General features: G+C 44.5%; 1 protein-coding gene across 1 annotated transcript in view; it reads right to left on the bottom strand.

The window, feature by feature from the left end:
• Positions 1-214: 214 nt before the first annotated feature.
• The window catches only part of gli1 (GLI family zinc finger 1), a 51374-nt gene continuing 25904 nt past the window's right edge, over positions 215-25684 (bottom strand). Inside the window, exons 2-13 of the mRNA XM_076740220.1 lie at positions 11985-12088; positions 9610-9842; positions 8757-8855; positions 8460-8658; positions 7610-7778; positions 7291-7398; positions 6958-7098; positions 6666-6815; positions 6181-6345; positions 5765-6007; positions 5263-5575; positions 215-5061 (exon numbers count right to left, since the gene is read on the bottom strand). Coding sequence (XP_076596335.1) covers positions 2486-5061; positions 5263-5575; positions 5765-6007; positions 6181-6345; positions 6666-6815; positions 6958-7098; positions 7291-7398; positions 7610-7778; positions 8460-8658; positions 8757-8855; positions 9610-9842; positions 11985-12055 — 4467 coding nt within the window. The 5' untranslated portion in view covers positions 12056-12088 and the 3' untranslated portion in view covers positions 215-2485. The remainder of the gene's footprint in view (positions 5062-5262; positions 5576-5764; positions 6008-6180; positions 6346-6665; positions 6816-6957; positions 7099-7290; positions 7399-7609; positions 7779-8459; positions 8659-8756; positions 8856-9609; positions 9843-11984; positions 12089-25684) is intronic.

Below are 25684 nucleotides of genomic sequence, written 5' to 3' on the forward strand. Positions count from 1 at the left end.
CACCTGAAAACTTGTTTTACGAATCTATGACTCCTCACACTAAAATTACAATTACATAAACAGGCCTAAAACAAACCTCCCTGGTGTATAAAATGTGCAGATAGGGCTCATTACAGCGTTGTGTTGTAATATAACACAAACCAACTTTACAAGAACAGACATGAAAAGAAAAGTTCAACAGAAGTTCTGTATCCATCCCACTGAACATGTTTATTCATAAACTGGTAAAATATAGCACATTTGTATAAAAATGTAGAAAATTGTACACAAAATATAACACTTGGCTTTTGTCTATTATAGTTAATGCTACTATTATAGCTTTCTGTTGCTAAAGGTGATATTCTTTTGCCAGCAAAAAAGTCAGAATGAAGGATGACAGTTATAAAAAACACACACACACACACATAGAAGGCAACGTCCATAAAGTTCATTAATATAAAAAGATAATTTTATACAAAACATCTCATACATTCTAAGGAACAGCACTATCAGTCAATGTTCATGCCCTTATTGCTAGTGTTAGTGTCGTGTTAAAATAGACTATTTGTGCATCTTTTTCTCAGTCACTTTAAGGTGTCTTTGGTAGGTTGTACACTTTTTCCAAAATGAAGAAATGCTCATTTCTTGCTTAGTAAACTTTGACGCAACGATTTTATGCTGATAAGTCACATGAAATGCTTCAGTGACACTTTAATGTGGCCTCAATGAGTCTAGCTGTGCTCAGATGTGTTCTTGTATGCCTATTAAAAAATACTGTGATGATTCCTTATCGCTATCAGAATGAGGTTCATGTGAATAGTCATTAGAGGCAGAGACCTTTCCACACAGTGCTGTCATCAGTGCAAAGCCACAGTGTAAAATTAGTTCTCCTATCACAAGCTGCAGTCTTCTTCTGTATGATGCAGCGCAACAGTCACACAAAAGTACCTCAGTTTACACATAACTATATGTATTTTAATACAGTGGGAGCGAGTGATAAATTTCCCGCTGTTTGATCCCCTGTCCTGAATTAGTAATGCAGAATTTTCCAAATAACTCCTCTTTGGGTTTAGAGCCAAAGTGCAGCAACACTGTACTATGAATGTACCTCAGTTTGTCAAATACAGGCAACTATTACTGATCTGTCAACAGATACAAACCAGCTGACTCGGGTTTCATTCAAAATAGCCGTCATCCTCAGCTGAGTCATGTACGAGTCGTAGGTCGGGTTAATGTTGAGCGAAGGCATTATGTTTGAATACATCAGACATACTGTAATGCGGAAGGGATTGTTACACACATATTATATTTGAGCTTTACTCAATATCCCCCCTGTATGTACCTTAAAAAGAGCAAGGCCCCGTCTGTTTTGCAGTTATAAACACCACTGAAAAGAAGTACACAGCTGCTTTACGAACACTTACAGTAAATATGTGGAGTGCAAACTCTCTGTCTGGAAAGGCAGTTACAACACACATGTAATTTGAACACCAAAGATTCAAACACCAACAAGTCCTGAGTGTCTGTGTGTGGGCTACTGTATGTGTGTGTCTGTCACTGCATTTGTGCATGTGTGGGAATACTGATATACCACTATAAAGAGTGTGCTGTTCATGACAAGGAAGAAATCTCTAGCAGTACAGATTAATATTTAGTAGCACCGAGAAATGATTTCTCCATCACTAAAAGCATATCTTTAGTCTTCACTCAGAACAACCATCTTACAAACTCCTGTCTGAACATTGGCCTTCAGAATCCAAGCAGTCAATCACAAGGCAGGGGATGATTTATCCACTGTCTCATTGTCATATACACAACATATATAAATGTATATAAAACTTATTTACATGCATCCTTCTCTGCTCCACTGTTGCCACAGCCCTACATGACTGGAATGCCTGTTTGTAAAAAAGTTCAGTGTCAGTTTCTTATCAGGCATATAGCTCTGTGTCTTATAGTAAGGCACAGAAAAATACCAAGTACCAAGGCAGTGAAGGAACAAGACAGTCAGGGAGGTTGTTCAGGCACCTTTGGTTTTAAGGTTTTGGGTGGGGATTCAATTTTAAATTCTGTGATGGGATCTCATTTGTAGCTTACTCTCTACTTGCAGCCGAAATGCATTACGACATATCATTACTCTTGTTACACGGGTATCCGGTAACAACAGACCCCTAACCAGTTCAGGATCCTGGCTCGAACAAGAGCAAATGTGTTGGGTTTATGTATAAAGGCTTATGGGGAGGTATAAAACAGCCCAGACTAATGATCCATTACATAAAATGATAAATTCAAAAGTTTTTCTATCTTACCCTAACTGGGCTCTCTTGCAATGTACCAGGGAAAATCACTTCAAGTCACAGGACTTAAGTGTTTTAAACTCCAGGCTGGTGACTTCTGGATACTTGGCTACGTATACTTCCATGAGGGTTCTCAGTTAAAACATAAAGAACAGACTAAGGCCTCTACTTGATTGTTAGTCTAGAAAAAGATGGCCCAAAGTCTTCTTCTACGACAGTGTGTTCAGGTATTTATTCTCCCCAGCCAGCGAGGTAAGCATGGACGTCATGTCGCCCACAGCCATGTTGGACAGGCCAGAGCCTGCAGCTAGGCTGACAGAAGTCTGGGGGGTGGTGAGGCGGGAGGAGGCCTGGGAGGAAGACCCTGGTTGACCCTGAAGGGGATTGTTGACTGGGCTGAATGTGGAAGACTCAGCATCATCGATGATGGAGGTGAAGTCTATGCGAGCATTGTCCAGGTCCAGGTTTTCTAAGGCATTGGAGATGGGACCAGACTCAGGATAGGGATCCAAGGGGGCAGACTTTGTGCCACCTGTTGGGTCCAGGTTGGACCCCATATTGTGCTGCTGGTTGAGACAAGGTCCGTTCTGGGGGTCCATGTGTTTCTCCATATCCATGTTTATCTGGCCCGAGTAGTACATGCTGTTGTTATTCGACGGGGAGAACATTTCATTTTGTGGGTGTTGTGGATGCTGAACTGGAGGAAGTCGGACCCCTCGCCTGGGGCTGGAATTGGAGTGGACAGGGCTGAGGTGGGGTGGGCTGCCCAAGTAGACTCCTCCTACCTGTGACAGGCTGTTCTGACGGCTGAGAGGTTTCCGTCCCTGAGGGGGCCTGGGGACCACCATCTCCTGGCCATAACATGAGCCTTGGAGACCTGTCAGCTGCTGTTCTTTAGGTGTCACAGAAGTGGGCCCTCGGCTGTGGGCTGGAGGGCTCATGACCAGGTTCTGGTTGGGGAAGGATGGATAGGCCTGGCTGGAGTAAAGATTCTGGTTTTGGTGCTGTGGACTGTGCTGTATCATTGCAGTCTGGGCACTCATATCCATGTTATCAGATAGAGGAGGAGGTTTTATTCCACTCTGCTGCTGCTGCTGCTCTTGTTGCTGCTCCCACATGAGTGCTTGCTGGGACTGTACATAGTTCCTCACCATCATCTCCTTCACCTGCATCATGGGGGTTTCTGACCTCTGCCCATCTGAAAGCGCAGTACCAGCACAGCCCAAACTCAAGCCCCCTCCACTGGGGAAGGAGTTCTGGTTCTGGCCTTGGAAGTCACAGCTGGGATTGTTAGAGTTCCTCATCATGACCTGGCCTGTCTGCTGTGGGTAACCCTGAGTCTGCTGGAGGAGCATCCGCTGCTGTTGGAGCTTAGCACTTTGACAGGCATCTCCTCCACCCATCCCAGGGTGGAACTGCTGCTCAGGCTTGATGATGAGTTTGTGGGTACCATCAGGACTGTTGTAGAGGCCTGTTTGATTGTTGAAGTGGGCCTGTGTCTGTTGAGGCTGCAGGCTGGGATCTGAATACTGCATTCCTCGCTGGTTCTGGAGAGTATGGCTGGAAGTTTGGATTTGGCTGTGGCTATCACTCCAAGGTCCTCCAGCATCACCACCCTGTCCTATGTTAGGATAATGCGGGCCAGAGGGACTAAGCTGGCAGTTGCTCATACTGTACTCGGCCTGTTGGAGAAGTGTATTGGACATGCCCTCTGAGTGGATAGGCCTTGCTTGGCCTATGGAATTTCCACCTGTCCTGGAAGTGACTTCTCCTCCCTGGTTCTGGTAGTGCCCTTGTATGTAAGCCTGGTCGGGGCAGCTCAGTGAATCATGGCTGGGGGACAGTTGGTTTGAAAGAGGACCTCCACCTCCAACCCCTCCAAGAGTTTGATGCTGTTGTTGGTATCCCATGAAGCTTCTCTCTCCAGGAGGCATCATCAAGGAACGATCCCTGGCATCAACAGGGGCAAGGTGGGGCTCCATACCCATAGCCTCCATCATTACATTTTCTGTAATACTTGGTGGCCGAGGGGAGTACATGTGGCGAGCAAGACTGGAATCAGAGCCACGGTGTTGCAGCGCATTCCTTCGGCCCATCATGGCTACATTATTTAGGCTATTGAAGCGCTTGGGGAGAGCTTGTGGATCTGCTGCTGATCGGACCGGGTCACTGGCTCGCCTGCTATTGTTACCTGGAGCCTGGTGAGGGTAGATAACACCAGTGCCATACTCTGTGTTGGCACTGTGCCTACGTGGACCACCTTGTTGAAGGAAGGGAGGCAGAGGCTGCCCCTGGTACTCACTCAAAACACCCCCTCTTCTGACTGGAGTACCTGTCTGCTCCATATTGGGTAAAGGAGTGGGTGGTGGTCCACCAGTTGCTGCAGCATATTTGGCCTTAAGGCTGTATTGCTGGGCCGGTGTTAAATTAGGAAGACCTGGCAATCCTCCTCCTCCAGGACATGGAGCTCCTCTGCGATTGGTCTCAGGAGAAAGAGGGTCTCCCCCACTCTGCTCGGGGCCAAGGAGGTGACATCCTCCCCCAGCTGTGCCTCCCATTTGTGAGACCTCACTGGAGCGCCGGCTAGACAGGTAAGGAGACACCATGGAGGACCGACGGCTGACAGTATATGCAGAGCTAAGGCTGCTGGTGCCACTTCCTCTCCTGTCATTAGAAGAGCAGTTGACTGATGTGACACCTCCTAAATCATGGTTGGACAGCTCCATAACGCGCCGATTTGAGAGGAGTGGAGAAGGGGCACACATTCCCATATTTTCCCCTGGACCTGAAAATTAACATCCAAAAGGAGGACACAGCTTAGAAACAGCTAATCAACAAGAACCAAGAAAGTTAATTCATACATCACATTGAAACAATGCGTGAATCCTTTATCACTCCAGGTTTGTTATCTTGCAACAATGCAAGTTGTTCAATATGCCCACAACAAAGTTGTTGACATAATTTTTTATTCAATCACAGAACATACCAGGAAGTGCAGGTAGCTTGCTATTGGCGCAGCGGGCAGGAGGCGTTGGCCTGCGGATTTGCTTCAGCTTGTCAATCTTCAGGTTTTCCAGCCTCTTTAAAGCCTGTGCTGACATTCCCATTGTTCCTCCTACACTTCCTGGCTCGCCTCCTCCTCCTCCACCGGCAACACCGTCCTCCAGTGCTGTGAGATCCTCCAGACTGCCTGCTGCATTCAGGTTCATCTCCACCCCACTGTCATTGTTGTTGGCGCTCCCCAGTGGAGAGCGTTCGCTACTGCAGGATGATTGACCACCAGGGCTTGGCTGGGATTTCTGAAAGAAGTAATGTATTGCAATGTGTCCTATAAATTACTGACAACCCTTTTCAAATGGCAGAAATGTTAAGTATATGAGATTCCTCTCTAATGAGAGTTCAAGAAAAAAAAACTATTGGAGCTTTGTTTATTTTTTACATTTAAAAATAAAATGATATATAAATATTTCTTGCAAGTCATCACTCACCAGAGCAGACTCAGGAGCCAACAGTTTGCAGTCCTCCCTGCGTGTCTCCTCTTTCTCCAGCAGCAGCTCAGAGCTCTGGCCCCCAGGGGTTAAAGCTGAACCTGGGGGTCGAGGTCCTGTGTCTCCACGATGCTTCTTAGTGATGTGGGCTTCAGGGCCATGCACTGTCTTCACATGTTTACGCAAAGAGCTGGGATCTGTGTACCGCTTAGTGCAGCCAGGGATCTTACATACATAGGGTTTCTGTAAAAGAGCACACACTTGTTTGAATGTACACAGTCCAGCGTTACAAAATATAGTTTACTGCATCTTTCCTGATACAGAAAGGGTCTCTCAAGACAGCGAGTGAATTTGGCTGTCAAGGTATTGTTCAAACTGCCTTACTTTACTACTTTTCAGTGATGTAAATACAGTACCTCATTGGAGTGAGTTCGATTCTGGTGCTTGGCCCGGTCGGAGGCATTGGAGAAGGCCTTGTTGCAGCCTTCATGCTCACACACGTATGGTTTCTCTCCAGTGTGAGAGCGCAGGTGGGTCTTCAAATTCTCGAGGCGAGAGTAGGCCTTATTACAGCCCTCAAACTGAAACAAAAATATACAAAAAAACATAATGGTTTTACAAAAACTGCCATGTTGCAACAAAGAGAACAACTTCCAAAAGTCTTGACTAATAGACTATAAACTAATAGAAAGAGCCAGTCTGTGAAAATTTTGCATACAGGCCTTACAACTGGATTGCTGCATCTGAGCTACAGTACATTCAGTGTAGTCACAAGAGTTTTATAAAAGATTATTATCAGGTTTTTTCCCTTTGCATTAAGAATTTGACAACAAATCAGACAACAGGGTAACAGAGACATAGAGAAATAAAGCACATGGACAGAAACCAAAGACACACTCACAGTGCACTTGTGTGGCTTCTCTCCTGTGTGTCTGCGCATATGAACCACCAGCATGTACTGCGCTTTGAAAGGCCTCTGTTCTCGAGAGCACTCCTGCCAGTGACACACAAACTCCTTCTTTTCTCCATGGATGTGCTCATTGTTGATGTGCTGTTGAGTAAACACATAAATATAGGGACTGATTAAAAACCAAAGTGGTATACTGGAGATTCCTTTTTGCTAAGAATGCTGGATTTCTTCTGCTTTTTTGTCTCCTTATTCTACAATATCTATTGGCTAATCTCTGTCTTACATGAACCAACTGGTCTTGTGTGTCAAACTCCTTGTTGCAGCTCTCCCAGTGGCAGTTGGTTTCATAGACGGCCTCCTGTTCCGGCTTCCCATCCTCTTTGTCCAAGTCATCTCTGCCATCCAGTAGACCCAGGAGAGGGTCCTGGTGAAATATATGGGTGCAGACCAGACGCTCATGAGTCAAGTTTAAGAAAATATAGTACAAATATACATGAAATTTTACTCTATCTTAAAGCCATGTATAGGGCCACATTCATTCAGTCAGTCAAACTCACTGTTCTAGACAAATCTGATGCCAAAGCTAAAATGTAAATGTGTGAGGATAAAACTGTACCTGAGTGCCAGTGGAAGAAGGACTGGCCACATCTCCCTCTGACCTCTCCTCCAGGCTCTTCACATTCATGCCATCCATCACAACTCCCAGGCCTGGCTCCGTCTTCAGCTGCGAAACAAAACACACATCATATCATCAGCGTGTCTTTTTTTAATCTGTCCCAAAGCCATTCACATTCATACAGTTGACACAGATTTTAACACGCATTGCTTCCTCTTCCCACCTCCCATCCACCCCAGCGTGGATGGGAGGTGGATAGGGTGCGCTGATACTGAATCGCTCTGACTGCTTTGTAAAGGGAGTGAGACAGGCGTCTTACATGTCCATGCTTGGGCGGAGCGTGGAGCCGAGGATTGTGGGGAGGTAAGCGGGAAGCTTGGCAGGGACCTGGTGTGTGTCCACCCAGAGGCGTCCCCCCACCTCCTCCATACATGGAACCTTGTTGCCTGGATTGACAATTTATATTGCTGGAATAGCCGAGGGACGGGCTGTGGAGTAACAGAAAAAACAAAATATGTCATCCCTAGTGGAGAAGAAGCTGAAGGAACTGGTGAGGTATTCAACTCAATCAAAACGAAATCAACCACTGGTCCATTTGCTGAAACAATAAAATACACAGGTGAATGTGGACATGTATCATAGGGAGACAAATTTTTTTTCATCTAGTTTTCTTTCAACACTGCAATATGTAACTTTTTGCAAAGTTTTTCTCATTATTTGCCTTTATTATTTTCCTCATTTTGAATGCCTGCAGTAAATCACTGCTGAGCTTGTTCGCAGCTATCAAGTTGGGGCAACAAGCACTGTTGAACAGGTAAAATTAAAGTTTTGATTTATTCCTTAATTGATTTCATTGCAGTTCACTTGCATTTGATGTCTGTTTGCATATGGTGTCACACCATCACATATGGCATCTTTAGAGATGTAATTACCTCATGCTCAGACTAGATGCGGTTTGAAAGTAATGTTGGGTAATAAATATCAGTGTGGTAATGTGGCTTAATGAGGGGAGAGGAAGTAACAACAAACTTCATGCCTTCAAGTAAAACACTGCATTTTCTATAGCTGGAATGTGCAGCAGATACTTTGAATCCAGTACCTTGAATATTAGATCTTACTAGTCTGAGGTAATAGATATGTGCTCAGCATAGAAGAGAGAAATATCTGACCTCATGGCGCTCACAGAGAGATGGCCATAAGAACTGGCACCGTTGGGGTTACAGCGAGAGTTAACAAAAGCCACTAGGGAGTTAGGTGAAGTCCGGATGACCGTCTGCAGGTCTACACTGGCATCAGACAGAGGAGAGATGGACAGAGCTCTCTTTTTGCTCAGCTTCAGCATGGAACGAGGCGTGGAGAACCTCGAGCCTACAGGGGAACCGAGGACAGAGAGAACAGGAGGGTTAGCTTTGATGATGCAGAAGAGATTTTTAGATTTAAATGTAAAGGAAACAGTGTTAACTTACCGTCGCCTGAGCCAATCTGATCAGAGCCAGGCTGAATCTGGCAGAAGTTGTGATGAGAGGACATCATGTTCTGGTTACAGTAGGGGGTGCTATTGCCACCTGTTAGACAATAAAGATCAACAGTTGTGCTGAAACATACCATTGCAAAGGTAGTGAGGCAAGCAAAGGGTTTCTGGGTTACTGTAGCTCACAGTGCTGCACATGTCCAAAATCTAAACTACACACCATGCTGACCTGCAGTCTGGTGCATTCAACAAATGCTAATTGGTTCAGCAAGAAAGGATAGCTACTTACTTAATAATGTTATTTGAAGTTTTAAGCACAGCTGCAAGAATCACTTGTAAATCTAGATTTTCTTGAAATAACAGTGAGAAACAAGTTTTCTGGCAGGTTTTGTAGTCTGGACTATGTCCTTTTGAGATAAATGAGACAAAACAGATCTGGTAAACTGAAGTCAAATTGACACAAAGGGATAATAACCCCATCTGCATCCACATTAAATCTTCATTTGAATTCATCTCACTTGTGTTTAAGAATAGATACCTGGTATTACCATATATAGACAGTGCATTATTGTGTAAAAGCCACACATTAGAAGTAACCAGCTGACATCTGTTCAGCATTCATATTAAGATTCACTATTTAGACATTTTATAATTTTTAGTTTCCTGAGTTATTAAATTAGTCCATACCGCTGCACTCAGCAGTACAACCGACCTTCTGTTGACTGCAGATCCTTCCTATTGTAGGAATCTGGGAAGTCTCTGTTTCTCACTCAGTCTCTCAGGTATCTTTAAACCCAAATCAGTAGCAGCTGTGAGATTAAGGAGATGTAAAAGATACTCTGACTCACCCTCTGTGGGCGGCATGCCCCTGTGGCCCATCATACTGTGTGGCGGCGGGGCCTGAGGGGGCCTCATGTATTGATCCATGCAGTGGCCCATGCCCTGTCCTGGTCCTGAGCCATGAGTCATACTGGGAGTCATGGGATTATACATAGCTCTGCAGTCCTGGGGAGGGCCGTTGAGGAGCGGGGCACGCAGAGAGGACACATCACTGTAGGGAGACTGGTCTGATGGGACTAGGCTGCAAATATCAAAGAAACACAGTTATGAATTATGATAAATGATGTCAGATTAATGTGAAAAATGGCCTCTGTAAAAAGTCATGATGTGATCTTCTGTAAATACCACCTCACCTACAAAACAAGGCATTTAAAGTAACTGACAGATTATTTTAGAGGCGATGCAAAGCATGAGTAGAAGCGCTGTCTGAGGAGCTGAACTCCACAAGCTCCGATCTGTTGTGATGTCTCATTCTCACCACTAGATGGAGTATAGCCATCGGTCTACATTGTGGAAACTTACTCATTTGGGTTTTCCCCTTCCAAACTACAGAAGGAAAGCTTCATTGGAACTTTCCAGTCCTCTCATGAATTTCAATGTTTTCCCTAACCTTTCTTCAGTCTCACTGGTTAGTTCAAAATCTGTCTCTCCTGTCCTCTTTCTCTTTCTCTTTCTCGTTCTCTCTCGCTCCTCTCCTAAAGGGGCAGACTTCATCTATCCACCTTCTCCTAAGTCGTCCTTTCAGTTCTTTAATTCTTTCACCACAACGTGTATTCCACATAGGAGCTTAATCTGTCCTCTCTAATCCACTGTGCTGGTTCCCCCCTGAATCTACCTCCCTCCCATTCTCACTCCTTTCTCCCTTTCTCTTCTCCCATTCATCCCTTCTGTTCCACCTCTCTCTCTCTCTCTCTCTCTCTCTCTCTCTCTCTCTCTCTCTCACTCTCTGTCTCTCTACCCCTCTGTCCTTTCTGTCACTTTCTATCTCCTCTTCCTTTCTCTCCCTCCTCCTCCTCCTGCTCCTCTGTCTTTCTCTGTCCAGCCCAGCCACCTTTCTCTCCATCTCTCTCTGTCTCTCCCTCACTCTGGGTAACCTGAGCGGGGCGCGAGGCAGTCATGCAGAGCGCAGCGGGGCCTGGTCAGCCTGTAATTAGCAGCTGTCAGAGAGAGGCCGAGTCCACCCGCAACCTGGGTGGCATGAGGGAATGAGGGAGGGAGGAGGGGGAGAGGGAGGAGCGGGGGAGGAGTGAGGGGCTGAGCTAGCACTGTGTCCATAACAATTGCAGCGAGACCTGGGCTTCTGCACCCTCAGGATATCTGTGAGATTAAAATAGGAACAGTTTGGGAGCCTCTAAAATGAGGATCATCCCTGCTATCTAGAGAGGGACTGCTGTGACTTTTGGTCAAGAAGAAAAGAGTTGCTGTGGCTGAAGTCTGATATCAATCTTTGAAGACTAGAGCAGGGGGAAAGAGCTAATCTGGCTCTGTGTTAACTTATAAAATCCTCAGAATCTTTTCACTTATGGACAAGTCGACCCTGTACAGAAACAGGAAAGATCATTTGTGATTTTAAGTTTGATTGAATAGTTTGTGCTGGAGCCATTCCCTGGCAAACAACTGGGCGCAGTGACTGTGCACAGATTAAACAGAGGCGCCGTGCGGATGGATGAACTGTCGTTTGTCAAGAAAAACATGTAAGCGTTAATCTGCTGAGTCCACGTATTGACTGCTGTCACAGACATATTGTTACTGTCGTGTATGTTGAATGAGAAATAAAAAGAAAAAAATCCTGCTACAGAAATTTCATCCTTTCTGAGTCGGTACTTTACAACTGTTAAATGTTGCACTCACATTCACATCTTGGTCACAAATCCCTTTCAAAACTGTTAGTAAATGTTATGTGTGTATGTAAAAAGAAGAAGAATACTGGTCAATATATCCTTGAATCTCAAATATCTACGACAGCATCAGCTCAAAAATCAAGCACTGCTTTGGCTCAATTCTAAATCTTTCCAATTTTTATTTTTACTACTTTTTTTCTCACAAGATGAAGCCTGTCATCTTGGAGTCATTAGTAGGAGTATTTGTGAAGTTTGGGCAGAGCAAGGCTCGCTTTTCAAGCCTGCTTCTCTTTATTACGCTAAGACAGGCTAACCGTGTGCTCAATCTAGCTCTGTGCTTAACATTCAGATGTGAGAGTGGTATCAAACCTCTCATCTTACTCTTGGATATACAGCAAATAAGTGCATTTCCCAAAATGTTGAACTATTCCTTATGTTTCTCTCATGTAAAACAGCTGTGGCATCCACCATGACCAGGAGAGGTTAAAATGCAGCCACAGTGTAATGAGTGAGTACGTAGCACATGCTAACTGCTGTCTTACCCTCTGGAGGGCTGACTGGGTGAGGTCTCGTAGTGATACAGCCCCTGGTGTGGCTGCATGTCCACTGGCATTGGAGCTCCGAGACCGACTGCTCCCCTTACACCCTGGACATGACACGCAGAGACAAGGACACAGTTAGGATTAAGAGAGGAAAACGAAACAAACCCAACCAACCTACGCAAAACTATACCAGAAAGAAAAGGCAAATACACAAAAAACAATTGTGGCTGGGGGAAAAAAAAGAATATGTAGGATGTTAATAACAGACCAAACCAAACCAAGCAAAACAGTTCAAGGGCAAAATAAGCTCCCTCTGAAAAGCTTGAGTCATACTTATTTTAAATAGAGCTGGTACAAAGTACTCAATCCATTACTTAAGTAAAAGGAGAAATGTAAAGACCACAGAAGAAATAACATTAAACACACTGAGATAATGTATCACTAAAAGTCCTTCAATTAAAATCTTACTTACAGTAAGTCGGTTAAACATCATATTCTGCGAAGCATCAAAAGCTAAAGCACAAATAGTGAACGGTGTCAATGGTGTTGCTATTCCTGCCTCAATCCATCATATCTTAGTAAATTAGTTGTATGTTCAAACTCTGACTACAAAATAATACAATATGAATAAAACCCACAGCACTTCCAGAGTCTTACACAATGGAAAACCAAGGAAACAGATAACAGGAGGACAATGAGGTACTGTTTGCAGGTGAACCGGAGGAAACCTTCATTACAAGTGTGTTGACAGTTAATGTGATTTTAAGTGCAGTTGCACAGTGTTGATTTCAGTCTGAGAACTGAGGGGTCTCTGCGCTGCACAGGTACAGTGTTTAACAGCTGTCATTTGGAGCAAAGAAACCACAGTGCTCGAGGTGCCAGTCTGCAGTCACACATTTACCGAAATATAAGCACACAAAGCTCTATTTGGATAAATGAAACATGGCATCCATAAGTATGGAGAACATATGATTAAATGCATGTTAAATGATTGCATTGGTATAACTCTCAGCGGTGAAATGTGGACTTGTATGCGTTACAGAGCCTTTAAAAGCAGGTCATGTGATGGCGCTGATGTGCCCTGACACACTCCTACAGATTAGACAAAACCCTGTGACACAAACAGTGGGCTTGGCTGTAATCTCCCTTCTCTAAACACAGTCCTGCACCTCAAACACTGCTGACAGACAGTGAAAACCTGCCGCACCTTCCCATCCTGGAAAGTAGTGATCAACGTGGAAAAGACACACAGAGGAGGAAAATCTGGGTTTTGCCTTCAAGCTTAAAAGACAAAGAGTTAAAGGATGTTAGAAAAACAAACAGAGAAAAAAAAACGAAAGTAGAGCAAAGCAGCCTTTTGTATGAAACTCATATTGAGATGGTATCTTTCAACAGGAGTGCATGTGTGAGGTAATTCTAGCTGAGAGATCTTGGGAACAAGCACCTGCTCATTATATCCAACCACATCAGTGCAGGTACTAATAGTCAGGACTGTGGCTCTTACATGCTTACAGAGGTAATTAGGGCCAAAAAATTAGTGTACACACTAATTTCATAGCTACCACAAATGGCGAAAAGCCAAAAAAAATGTCTCCATCAATTGTCAAGTGAACTAAATAATATATTGCATATTTATTTTAAATGTTAACCCATAAGTGTTAAAACCTGGCAGAATGATTTTAGCATTTTTAAAAAACCTTAAAGTGTTGACGTGTCTCTGTTCCTGTATTTTCTTTGAATGTGCTCAGTCGCAATGGTTTAAAAAAGTAACAATAAGGTATTTTATTTTTACACCACGTCCTTTAATTCTGCACTGAAATCCCCGCCATGCACGAGGAATCAAAATATCACATTGCTGCTGTTCATGTGACAAGTGTTGAAACCCATACTGGGAAAGCTCCTGTCCACTGCAGATGAAAGCTCTGCGGTTTGCGTGTAACAGGTTGCCGAGCCTGTTATGTGGTAGCACAAGTGTTAAAAGGGCAGCAGGGACCTATTTAAGCCCACGAGCCACCAGGGGGATTTGGTACGCAAAGTTAGCAAGTGGCTAAATGATGTGGGCGGTCCGGGGCTAATTGCACATATTCAGCGCCGGCTTCGGATGAGTGTATGATAATTAGCCGGAAGTGCTAAATAGAGATCTCGCCGAGCACCTCAGCTGTCCAGAACCAATAAATACCAAGAAGGGGGTCGCCAGACAGCCTGACACACACATACACACATACTGACACACCTGTCAGGCCCGCCAGGGGGAGGCATAATGATCCAGTGGCCACCATGTCTACAGAGAGTGTGTGTGTGTGTGTGTGTGTGTGTGTGTGTGTGTGTGTGTGTGTGTGTGTGTGTGTGTGTCTGTCAGTGCATGTACCGAAGCAGTTTGTATGTGTAAGCCCAGTAGCAGGTGTGTGTAAGAAGCGAGTTTTGGAGACAAGTGTATTTGCAGTGCAGCATGTGTGCGTGTGTGTGTGTGTGTGTGTCAGAGAGAGTGTGTTCGACATGATAAATGGTGGTGGATCTCCGAGTAAGAGTGAATAATGTATGAGACCACCTGCGCATAAGCAAGCTGGAATTTTTTGAAAAATATGTTTGCCAGTTTGTCTTCAGGGAGCAAGGCAGCGAGCGAGTGTGTGAGTGTTGCTGTTGTAGCTGCATGTACACACACTCAACTGTGTGTTCTGTATTTCATTTGCATGGTACACGGCTTCTGCTCTTATCCAGTGAATTACCGTAAAGTTAGCGTAAACGTAGAATAAGCCAACGGAATAATGTTAACTAAAGTTTGAGCATCCCCGTCGTCCAGAAATGATGTTTATTTACTAAATTTTCACAGCAAATATGTTAAGATGAATTTTTTATCGATATGACGTGTTGACGCTGCACATAATATCCACTAAGAACATAATTTGTTTGTTTTCGCTACAACATCCACTCGTAGCAACTGCAGCAGGTCAGATTAGACAAAGTTTATGATCTTGGTTAAATGTTTAAAAGTCAATAGTAACTTGAAGCACGAGTTAACTTCCTTATCACATAACTCAAAATACAGTCTTTCACTAAACTTAACCAAAGTGCTTTTGTTGACCCAGGAAGTGAACCCAGGTCTAAGGTCCTGGACTTCGTGTGCCCACCGTCCTCGACAGCTACCTCCTTATGACTCTGGTGCTGTATGAAGACTTAGGAATTCCTGCAGGTAGAAAAACAACAAATCCTATGTGTAACTGTGCAAAAAGCACGTGTTTATATGCATCTATGGACTGTTGTGTGTACGTATGGATGAATGTATTTCTGCACAACATGTAAGTATATATAGGTGGACGATTCCATATATACATGGTGCTGACACAGGTGTCGTGGCATTGTGCTATTTTGGGTCAATATTTGTGAGAAACTCTCAGGGATTTTGCTCCCCGGTGTAATTTTGTGGTGCTGGGTTTTAGAGGGATGGGGCAGAAGCATATTAAAAACCCCAAGGCCATAAATCAAGCGGCTAACTAAACAAGTCTGCTCCACTGCGGCGCAGCGAGCTGGGCAGGAACCAAGGAGCTGAGGATGAGGACAGGATGTCCAGCCACTTTCTACACCCAAAACCTCTCCATTCAAACACTCCAGGTTCACAACCATACAACATCACCACTACATACAAGGACGCCCCACCTAAAAGCCAGAAATCTCTAAATCCATCCCCGAAGTGACCTCTACAATATCACCAATCAGAAGAAACTTTTTAAAGAACAACTTCGGGGCACTGTACTATTTTTCCAGAGAGACAAACTCATGGAGGTCTTTTTAAATCCCTGCTTGAAGTTGGATGGCATCCTGGGTTGCGGTCGAATTGTCGTTTTTGCTTAAGAAGATTCCTGACTGAGCGGAAAGGCCCAGAAGTGGCAGCCATGATCGAATTATCTTAATGCTAACGAAAGGTACCTCAATGCTTCCTTTCTTAACTCCTTTAGCGCAGGGCACACTGGACCATCCTTTGCGAAAGGAAGAGATAATAATGTCCCACAGTTCCTTGCGGTTGCAGCATTTAAGCAGCAAGTCGTCAATAAAATTGGCCGCATAATTACGTACTCAAGTTTAAGCGCAGTTCTCTTTTCCTAAATTATTATGAATTCTCCTTCACATCTTTCTTTGACCTCATGACGTTTTCCATCAAGGTCAAGGAAAAGTGCTGAGCTTACCTCAGTTACTGGATATTTTTAGACAAGCCCAAATGTGGTCAAGCCTAATAAATTTCTATTCCGGCTTAACTACTTAGTCACCAAACCAACACAGCTCACCGCCACCAATACAAACATGGTTTGTATTCCTAATGGACTATTACTCATTCACTGTCAGAGCCCAAACCACTGGACTGTAAAGACCCTACATCCAGTGAAAGGTGAAGCTAACTACAGCAGCTAACATTTCCTTCCTCTTACAAATTAAAAGGTGGATTCAAGCAATAAAATGCACCCTTAACATTCAACACACTCAACACTTATGGTAGCGAACTAGGTTGACTGGCTACGCAACAAACTCTATAATCCCAAGTTCGCCAACACCATACCAGACCAAATAAGGCAGCAGCAGCAAAACTTCTGAACGTACTTAATTAAGCCACAGTGTCTTTTTTTGTTGATGAACTCAACTTTACCTCATCAAGAGGAAGAATGAGTTATTTAATCTTTAGAAAAATAAATAGTCTGGCTTTAAGAAACCAAGCCTCACCATATTCAAAGTGGTAATCTCGAAGACTTCAGTTCTGGTTGATTTGGCACCACCTGTAGTTACTGATGGTAACAGTAAATGCGATTTAATACTACAGGTCACATAAATCTGGGGGCAACAAAACAAAATATTGTCACATTAATAAGTAGCTCAGGCAGTAAGTGGAATGGCATCAGTGTGCAGACAGTCAAATGAGAGGAGCTGGTTACATAACTGAGAAGTTGGAGGTGCGCTGCCTGTTGCCTGCAGTTCACTGTGGCTGCTTCCTCTTTTTCTATTCCTCTATGGAATATTTCAAACAAAAAAAAAAAATGCTGAAAATGACCATGTCTTGTTCAGTAGATGCATTTTTGATGAGCAACAGCCGTAAGTGCAAAGCTCAGTGACAAACACGTTCCATTTCCCGCGACTACTTCATTATAAAAGTCCTTTTGTGTTTTGCCAGTAAAATACTTTAATGTGAAGCTGCAGCAGCAGGAAATGTTCAGTTTGCATTAGCAGTAAATTAGTACAGCATGTTTTCTGGGAATGTCGAGACCGACATCCAGTTCATTAACTACAAATACACAAATATTCCATTACTTTCATGAGAGGGCACTGTGTTAACTCATTCAATGATAGATAGTGACATGGCTCAATAAGTCACTTTTATTTCAGCGCTTTCTGAGGACATTAAAGTCTAATGTTATGACCACAAGCTTCTCAAATGTAGTCGCCTACCTGTTGCAGGGCTCTGAGTGCGTTTGGTGACTTTTCTCTAATGGCGTTTGGTGTGTATTTGTCCCACAGACTTCAGCTCTCAGGTGATAGTTTGTATTTGTGTGTATACAAAGAGGAACATTGTTTAGTCTTGCAAAGTTTGGTCATTTGTGACATTCCCGTAAAGCGCCAGTCCTCCTCCCTCTGAGGAAGTCTCCAGAGAAGATAGACATTTCCACAGGTCACTGGTCGTGTCAGACAAAAGGCCTGATCCGGCTCTGCCCCTCTCGGCCTCTACACTCCTCTTCTCTTGGGTGTAACACTAAACTGGGGCTCACGCATGCCCCCCCCCCCCCCCCTTCTCAGCCAATGTAAAAAGCAGCATTTAATGACAGCCCCTCTCCCCTTAACCTCATTTCTCCTCTCCTCTCCTCTCGGATGGGAATGTGAGCATGCAGTATGTGCGCTGGTGTGTGTTCTCATTTGTGTGTTTGCTGGATAATCTATTACTTAGACAACACAAAACAGCCTAAATAAAACTCAACACACACACATCTGCAGTGTAAACACCCATCTGAGAGTATTTTGTCCCAGTCTCTCTCCCCCACCCTCTCCCTCATTCCCTGCTTTCCTCCTCTCATTCTGCCTTTTCCACTGCTCTGTATCTCTATCTCCGGCCATCTCCTGCTCCCTCTCTCCCCCCCCCCCGCTGCCTCCACCGTCTCTCTCATTCCCTCTCTCTCTCTTTCTCCTGGCTCATTCCTGCTCTCCCTCGCCCCTCCCCCTCCTGGCGGAGCTGCAGTCGAGGTGGGTGTTCTCTGGCTGTTATGACTTGAGAGACGATAATGGCAGCTATAATGTAGCCAGCCGTTCCTGATGTGGCTGGGCTTGTGGGGGATTCTGTTGTGTTAGGGCTGGAGACTGAGCTGAGGGAGGGAGGGGGGGGGGGTGAAGGCGGGGTCCGGGCCCTCAGCCAACCACAGTCCAGATTCTACCTCATTTTCTTTTTTCTTTTTTTCCCCCTCTTTTCTTTCTTTCTCTCCTCACCCACCAACTTTTTCTAGCCCTGTTGTTTTCCTTCGGTGGTAGACTTTGTTTTTAAATTCTGGCTTTGTTTTTGTAACCCTTCCACCCAACGCAGACTCTCCTCCTTCCCTGCTTCTCTCCCCCCACCCACCCACCCTCCGCTGTGTTTTTTACCCCTTTTACCCAGACTTCGTGAATTCCTCACAGCTGCTGTAATGTGATGGGGGCCAATGGTGTGACCACTGAAAGGCCACAGGGCTGGAGACATCACTGTAATGTACAATAAGCCCTACTCACTGACCTGCTGCAAGCAAGATTAGTGTCATATCTACTTGAACGACTTTCATTTAAACAGCTTTAACTCCTGTTAAGCCCAAACTGACATTTTCAGAAGACACCGAGCAAAATAAGCATCATTGTGAAGCAGGTATTCACTGAGCTAGGTAATAATTCAAATTATTTTGACCATCAGTGCTATTGTGAGGACGTTAGCATATTATGTTGAGTTATTATATTATAAATTGGGCTGCGCAAATTGGTAATTCCAATGATTTTGCTAATGTATCATGTTTTATATGAAAATATCAGGAATATTTCTGTTTGTGACTCCATCCATGTCACCTAGCTCTTTACTGTAAATACAGATTTTTATATAGTCTCAAACAGGAGGGACAGAAACGTATCAAATAAATCAAACTTTTTGCTTTTTGCCACGTTGTTAATGTAATTTCATTGAAAAAACAAATAGAATTACTGCTTCATGGTTGTGTGCCTCCGCCAAGTTTGTTCAGACTCATATAATATATGCAGTGAAGACCTCTCAGGAATTTGATCGAAGGTATTTTTGGCCAAATTGAAGTTATCACTATACTGACATGAATACATTATACAGCATATGAATTCAGTGAGACTCTTAGAGACTGTTATTACAGAGGAGGACAGAGGACTGACAGAGAGCTTCATCACATGGTGCAACAACAACCACCTGAAGCCAAAATCAGCAACCTGACAGCACAGAAGATCTTAACTACCAGCACAGTTTCAAGATGGACACCCAAGATTAGAGTCATCAATTAAGTATCTGACCAAATGTGAAATATGGTCACAATCTCCCCTCCTGTTCCCGAGTTATGATGTTGAAAAATGGCTGGAAACGTGTTTTTGCAGGACATTATGGCATCACAGTAAAGCTGACCTTTGACCTTTTGGTTATAAAATGTCATCACTTTGTACTATTCTCCTACGAGACATTTGTGTGAAATGTTGTCATAATCAGTGTATGAACTCTTCAGTTGTGACCTTTGACCGCCAGAATCGAGTCAGTTCATCTTTGAGTCCAAGTGAATGTTTGTGCCAAATTTGAAGAAAATCCCTGAAGGCGTTACTGAGATATCGTGTTCAGAGAGGATGGGACGGATGGATGGACGGATGGATGGACGGATGGATGGACGGACAACCAGAATGCCTCCAGTCATGGCTGTCGCTGCCGTGAAATCACTAAACTAATAAAGAATATATCAGATAAATGGTAACGTCAGGGAAACCTCTGACTTCCCAAAATGTTTGCTTCGAATGTACGTGCTGTACGTCCCACACATGACAAAACCACTGCTGATGCTTCTGGGTTCAAAAGGGGAAGACTTCAAACTTGTCATTTTGGAGCTATGCTGAGAAAGAAGAATCCCTGAAGCCCTAAACTAATGTTTACTAAACTAGCAGTGTGGTTTAATACAGTCAACACCATAGCCCAAATTTCAACCTCACTGATTCACACCTCGTGTATCCCTGTACTGTAAACTGTGGGCTGGGGAAGCTGTGGTGCTGATGTCTCACTGCTGGGGTTCTCACCTTGTCGAAATGGCAGAATGAAACGTTGATCCCTTGTTGCTACACAGCCGGAGTGACTGATGACAGACATCAGGGCGCTAGAGGGCTCGAGCGTGGCAGCTCAACATGGCTGAAGCGGGAGCAGAGCTAAACCAAGCGGAGTAGAAAGGAGTGGAGCGAACAGAGGGGAAAACAGTACCCGACGAGCCTTTAGTGAAGACTTTTTTAAAGTTTAGTCAAGCTGAAAGCCATATTCAGATCCAACATGAGGAAAAGCTGTGTTAAGAGCAGCAGCTGCAGAGGAAAAGAGGTTTACGCGCCCGCTGTACATTCATGAGGGGTGTAAAATATTGGCTGAATACACTGACAAAGAACCAATTTCGGTGCGAAACGTATCCTAATTTCCTCAAGCTGTCTTGTAGTCACATGTAGAGCAACACACTGCACAGTCATGATTACTGTTTTAACACTTTTGTAACTGTTGGCTTGATCAGTCCTTGACTTGATGGTGTTTGTTTTAGGATTAGGAGTGGTTCACCTCTCCTTGTTTTCATTTGCCTGCACAAGCACAGTTTTGTACTGCCGGCCAGTGAGCAGCCTCGCTTTTACATGTTTAACATTTGTCAGTTCAGGGATTTCAACTAACATCTCTATCAAGAGAGGTGCCACCAACACATTTCCTCTTTAGTCCCCCCACGACTCGCTGTTCCTTCACTCCTTTGAAACCCCACTTTTTCCCTGTCCTCTCTCCAGGCCACCCACCCGCCATCCTGCACATACCTGTGGTTTCCTGCAGCCCTGCTCCTCTCCTCCCCTCCCTCCTCTCTCCTTACCTCCAGCCTCTTTTTCTCCCCCCACACACCTTCCACCCCTCTCTGTCTCCCAAGTAACATCGAACTCTTGTCTTGTCCCTCCTCTTCTTCTTCTTTTACTCCCTCTGCATAACTTCTGCATGTCTGTGTATCAGGTAGGTAATGCCCCAACCACAAATATTTCTTTGAACTCCTTTTAAGGAGGAGAAGCGGGGGGAAAAGAAGGAAAGAAGGATGGATGGATAAAGCAGATGAGGAGAGGTTGATTCACGCAGCTGGCTCCCAGCTGTTGAGCGAGGCAGAAATGCTCCATCTATAAACAACAAGGAGCCCAGCCCCCATTTTCAAGAAAGGAACTGTGCTTTGTCACTGCAAATCTAAGCTGAGCACTCCTCTGCACCTCCACCGGCACTCCTGAATGTCACCCAACTGCTTGTTGCTCTTTTCCTCCCATCCTCTGCATCGTTTTTCCTCCTGGTTTGTGTCCACTCTACTCATCACTGCGGAGGCTATGCCGTCGCTGTGGCAGCACAAGTACAAATCAAGGCCTTGTAAATCTTCTCCAGTCAATCATCTCCCTGAAACCAGCTAAAAGAACATGTCCTCTACATAAATTCACTGGAGCTGTCTGCCACACACTGAAACAGGGACCAGGGAACAAAAACCAGATAATAATCTGTTCGGTTTATAGAAAGACCGCAGTGATTATATGAAAAATAATAATCCTAACAGACTTGGGTGGGCAGGCGATATTTATAGCCGGCCTGCTGCTACTTATATTCCGTAGCTGTATAACACAGCTGGAAGTGAGGGAGGAGAGAGAGGAGGTGGAAAACTCGTGAGGAAAAAGAGACAGAGCAAAGAAAGAGAGAGAGGGGCTCAGGGGATGGAGGGTGAGCGAGAGTGTGTGTGTGTGTGTGTGTGTGTGTGTGTGTGTGTGGGAGGGGGGGCTGCCCAAAACATGTGTGTGGCTGAGAGCAAGACAGACAAAGCAAGGCAGAAGGAGACACACAGACAGAGAGTTGAGTACGCGAGGCTGTGTTATTTTTTATGTGTTTGTGTGTGTGCGTGTGTGTGTTTGTGTTCGGTGTGTGGGAGAAACCGCTGCGCCGTCCCTCCAAACGACGACGGCAGCAGACGAGGCCTGCAGGCCACCAGACGAACGCAGTGACCACAGCTCTGAGAGCCTCTCACAGAGGGGAAACAAGGAGAAATATGACACAGACAACACAACCATAAAACGGACTGGGGCCGGATTAATCAGGAGAAAGCCATGTGACGTTCGCTGACCGTTGATTTCTCGTTACTGGGCTTTTGTTTCGGGGTTTGAAAGGTCTTCTCTGTGCATGTGGTCCCTGAGGACAGCAGTGTAAATGGATTGGAGGCGAGATACTGTGCTAATGTGTGGACTTAAAGGCAGGGTCAACCTCAGAAAGAACTCACTCACAATGTAAATGCAATAAATATATGGTATTGCACAGTGATGGAATGTAACTCAGTACTTTTACTCAAGTACAAATTTAGGGTACTTGTACTTTACTTGCCTCTCTTCTCTTCATGCTACTTTCTACCTCAACATTACATTTAACTGACAGCTTCAGTTACTAGTTACTTTACAAATTACACGCAACATATGGAGCATATAAAACTACAGCTGAAACCATCAGCCGATTAGTCAATCGAAAATGAATTGGCAGCTATTTTGATGTACTGATACATGTTTTGAACAATATCCGGTGTGGAAATCTGATCCACATATTTGACTTGGCAAAGACTTTTTACACCAGATGCGCTTCCTGATGCAACCCTAACCATTTATCCAGGCTTAGGACGGGCGATTAGCAATGCACTGGAAACCCAGGGTTCACTGTCTTTCTCAGAGACTCTTCAAATACTAACATCACCGACTCATTTCATTTGGTGCTTGAGATTCAATAACCAGCTTCGCTTAAAACAGAACAAAATGCAACACTTCAAGAACAGGAAACAAACTGTCCGACCAGACAAACCAGGACTCACCAGCCTCCAATCGTTTACCTTCCTCACTCCTTTTCCGAGTCCACTGATGTCTCAGAAGCTGCTCTTTGCAGTTTGCAGACGTCATGTTTCGATCGTCGCCTCCTGCGGCCGTTCGGGGCTGACCATGAGAGCTGTCACAAACAGCCTAACTGTCACCGTACTCTCAGAGCAGATGTTAGCTATACAGTTAATGTTTGCGTTAACAGGCTCCTCCATCTGGGGTCTTCATCAGAAACGCTGATTTTAACTTCACTTCATAAACATCAACAAGCAACGTTGTTCCACGAAGCAAACTGGCCTCTCTCTCTCTCTCTCTCCCTCTTTGATTTTATGTTTCTTCCTCTCCTCAGCATGTAAACTGTACTTAAATTTGTCCCAGCAGATGAACACATGTGCAGACTTGTCTTCATCAGCTCTCATTTGGATCGCTAAACGTGCACGCCGGTGTGCGTCCGCTGTGTTTGTGTGTACACCCTTGATAAGGGCCACTGTATTATACTTTGTCATATCATCACTTTCACGCTTGTGCTTTCCCTCAGCTTGCCTCCTCTCCCGCTGACCTCTATCCTTCCTCTGCATTTGCGCCCATCCTCTCCTCCTCTCCTCCTCTCACTCTCCTCACCGTCTTTAAGCGTCAAAGAAAAACCTTTTGACAGTTTTACAGCTCATTTCAGCATTTCAGTGCCCATCTTGTCTGCAGTTATCCAAAAAAAAAAAAAAATCTAGATCTAAAAAGATTTTAACAGGCGAAGCAACACATGCTATCTTTTACAGAGAATGTGCTCCAATTTGTCTCAGTCCACAACTCGTCCCCCCTGTGCGCCCACTGGGAATCAGCAGAAAACTATAAATCCTACGAGAACTGATGACTGCTGACAAATGTGTTGATGCAAAACAGTAGGGATTATAATGACGCTCTTCTTTTTCATTCTGCTTGCCATTTACTTACACAAACCTCATCAATTTACACAGTGAACAAATTACAGAGCAACTATTTGGATCACTGAGACGTACAGTAAAATGTGCACTTCTCCTGTGTGGTCCTTCTCAGAGCTGCTGACTTCATAACTAATATATCACAGGCGTTTAGTTTAATACCCAGATGTTGGTAGGGGCAAGGCATCCGGGCCTGCATTGGCTTTTAATTGGCCGGGATCCCTGAGCTGATGTTTGGGGCTTAGCATGTGACTCAGGAGGACACACACACACACACACACACACAGCTAAAATCGCCCACACACACATGAATGCATACACACACTTTCCCTGAACGAATGAAAGGCTTGGCCGGGTTCTGACAGGGCGGCAGGCTCACATGCTGTCAGAAAGAGACGAGTCATGGCTGTCCAGAGCAGTCAATAAACTAAACAAACGCAGACAACACACACACATAAACACACACACACACCCATGCACATACGCACACTGAGTTACATCTTTGAAATCCCAAGACTGACTGACGCCACGCCGCTGATGGTAGCTGCTGCCAGCAGCCATGATATCTGTGGCGCTGATTATTAGTGTGGAATAAAAAGAAGCATACTACAAAGAGGGGGAGAGAGAGAGAGAGAGAGAGAGAGAGAGAGAGAGAGAGAGAGAGGGAGAGAGAGAGAGAGAGAGGGAGAGAGGGAGAGAGAGAGAGAGAGAGAGAGGAGAGGGAGGAAGAACTAGGGATGAGGATTCAAAGAGTAAAAAATGGCAGAATGATCCTGTAACAATATGTCTCTTGATCACAAGTTGCACATCTACACAAGCAAGGTGATTGTTGGGGTGTGTGTGCGTGTGTGAGAGAGAGAGAGAGAGAGAGAGAGAGAGAGAAAGAGAGAGTGTGTGTGTGTCTTAAGTTCCCACCAGGGTTGTAATTAAGTGGCATTAACATAACTAAAAGGCAACAAATCAGCTACTCAGCTGGCCGTGAATTGAAGGGGGCTGAGGAGCTTGAAACACACACACACACACACACACACACACACACACACACACACACACACACACACACACACACACAAACTGAAGCTTGCACGCATTCATATAGACAAATACAATTACGCTTATTATAGCCACGTTTCAGGCTTTGCCCCCCAAATAAAGAGAAACACACACTCGTGAGATCAAGAACATATGAGGAATTTCAGCAATCTAAACTGCAATTAATTCAAATTGATTGTGAAATCAATCCTGCAGTTGGGAACACATTTAACAAGGTTTTCTAATTTGTATTTGTGGGAGACCTCACACAGAAAGAATGTCTTCACCAGTGTTGTCACGTATTGGACCGCACTGAAGTGTCGGCACCGCACATTACCCAATAACAAGATTTCAGACTGACCTCAGAACTGTCACTCAATCTTTCCCTTTGATTCTTTTCCACAGCCACTTGTACGCAAGGCTTCCACCACTTGTTCGGCGCACACCACCAGACATTCAGGAAAAACAAAAGGATGGAGAGCATAATCTGGCTGTGAGAGAGGACTGAATGAGGCTCTTTGCAAGACTTCTACTTGTGTTTGTCAGATCAGTAAACATCATGCAAAACTGACAAGTGAATAATTGTTTGCACGTGTCACAGCCAGTAAATGTGATGAATAATTTAAACTATGTTTTACA

The sequence above is a fragment of the Chaetodon auriga genome, chromosome 2, assembly GCF_051107435.1.
Source record: "Chaetodon auriga isolate fChaAug3 chromosome 2, fChaAug3.hap1, whole genome shotgun sequence".
NCBI lineage: Eukaryota > Metazoa > Chordata > Actinopteri > Chaetodontiformes > Chaetodontidae > Chaetodon > Chaetodon auriga.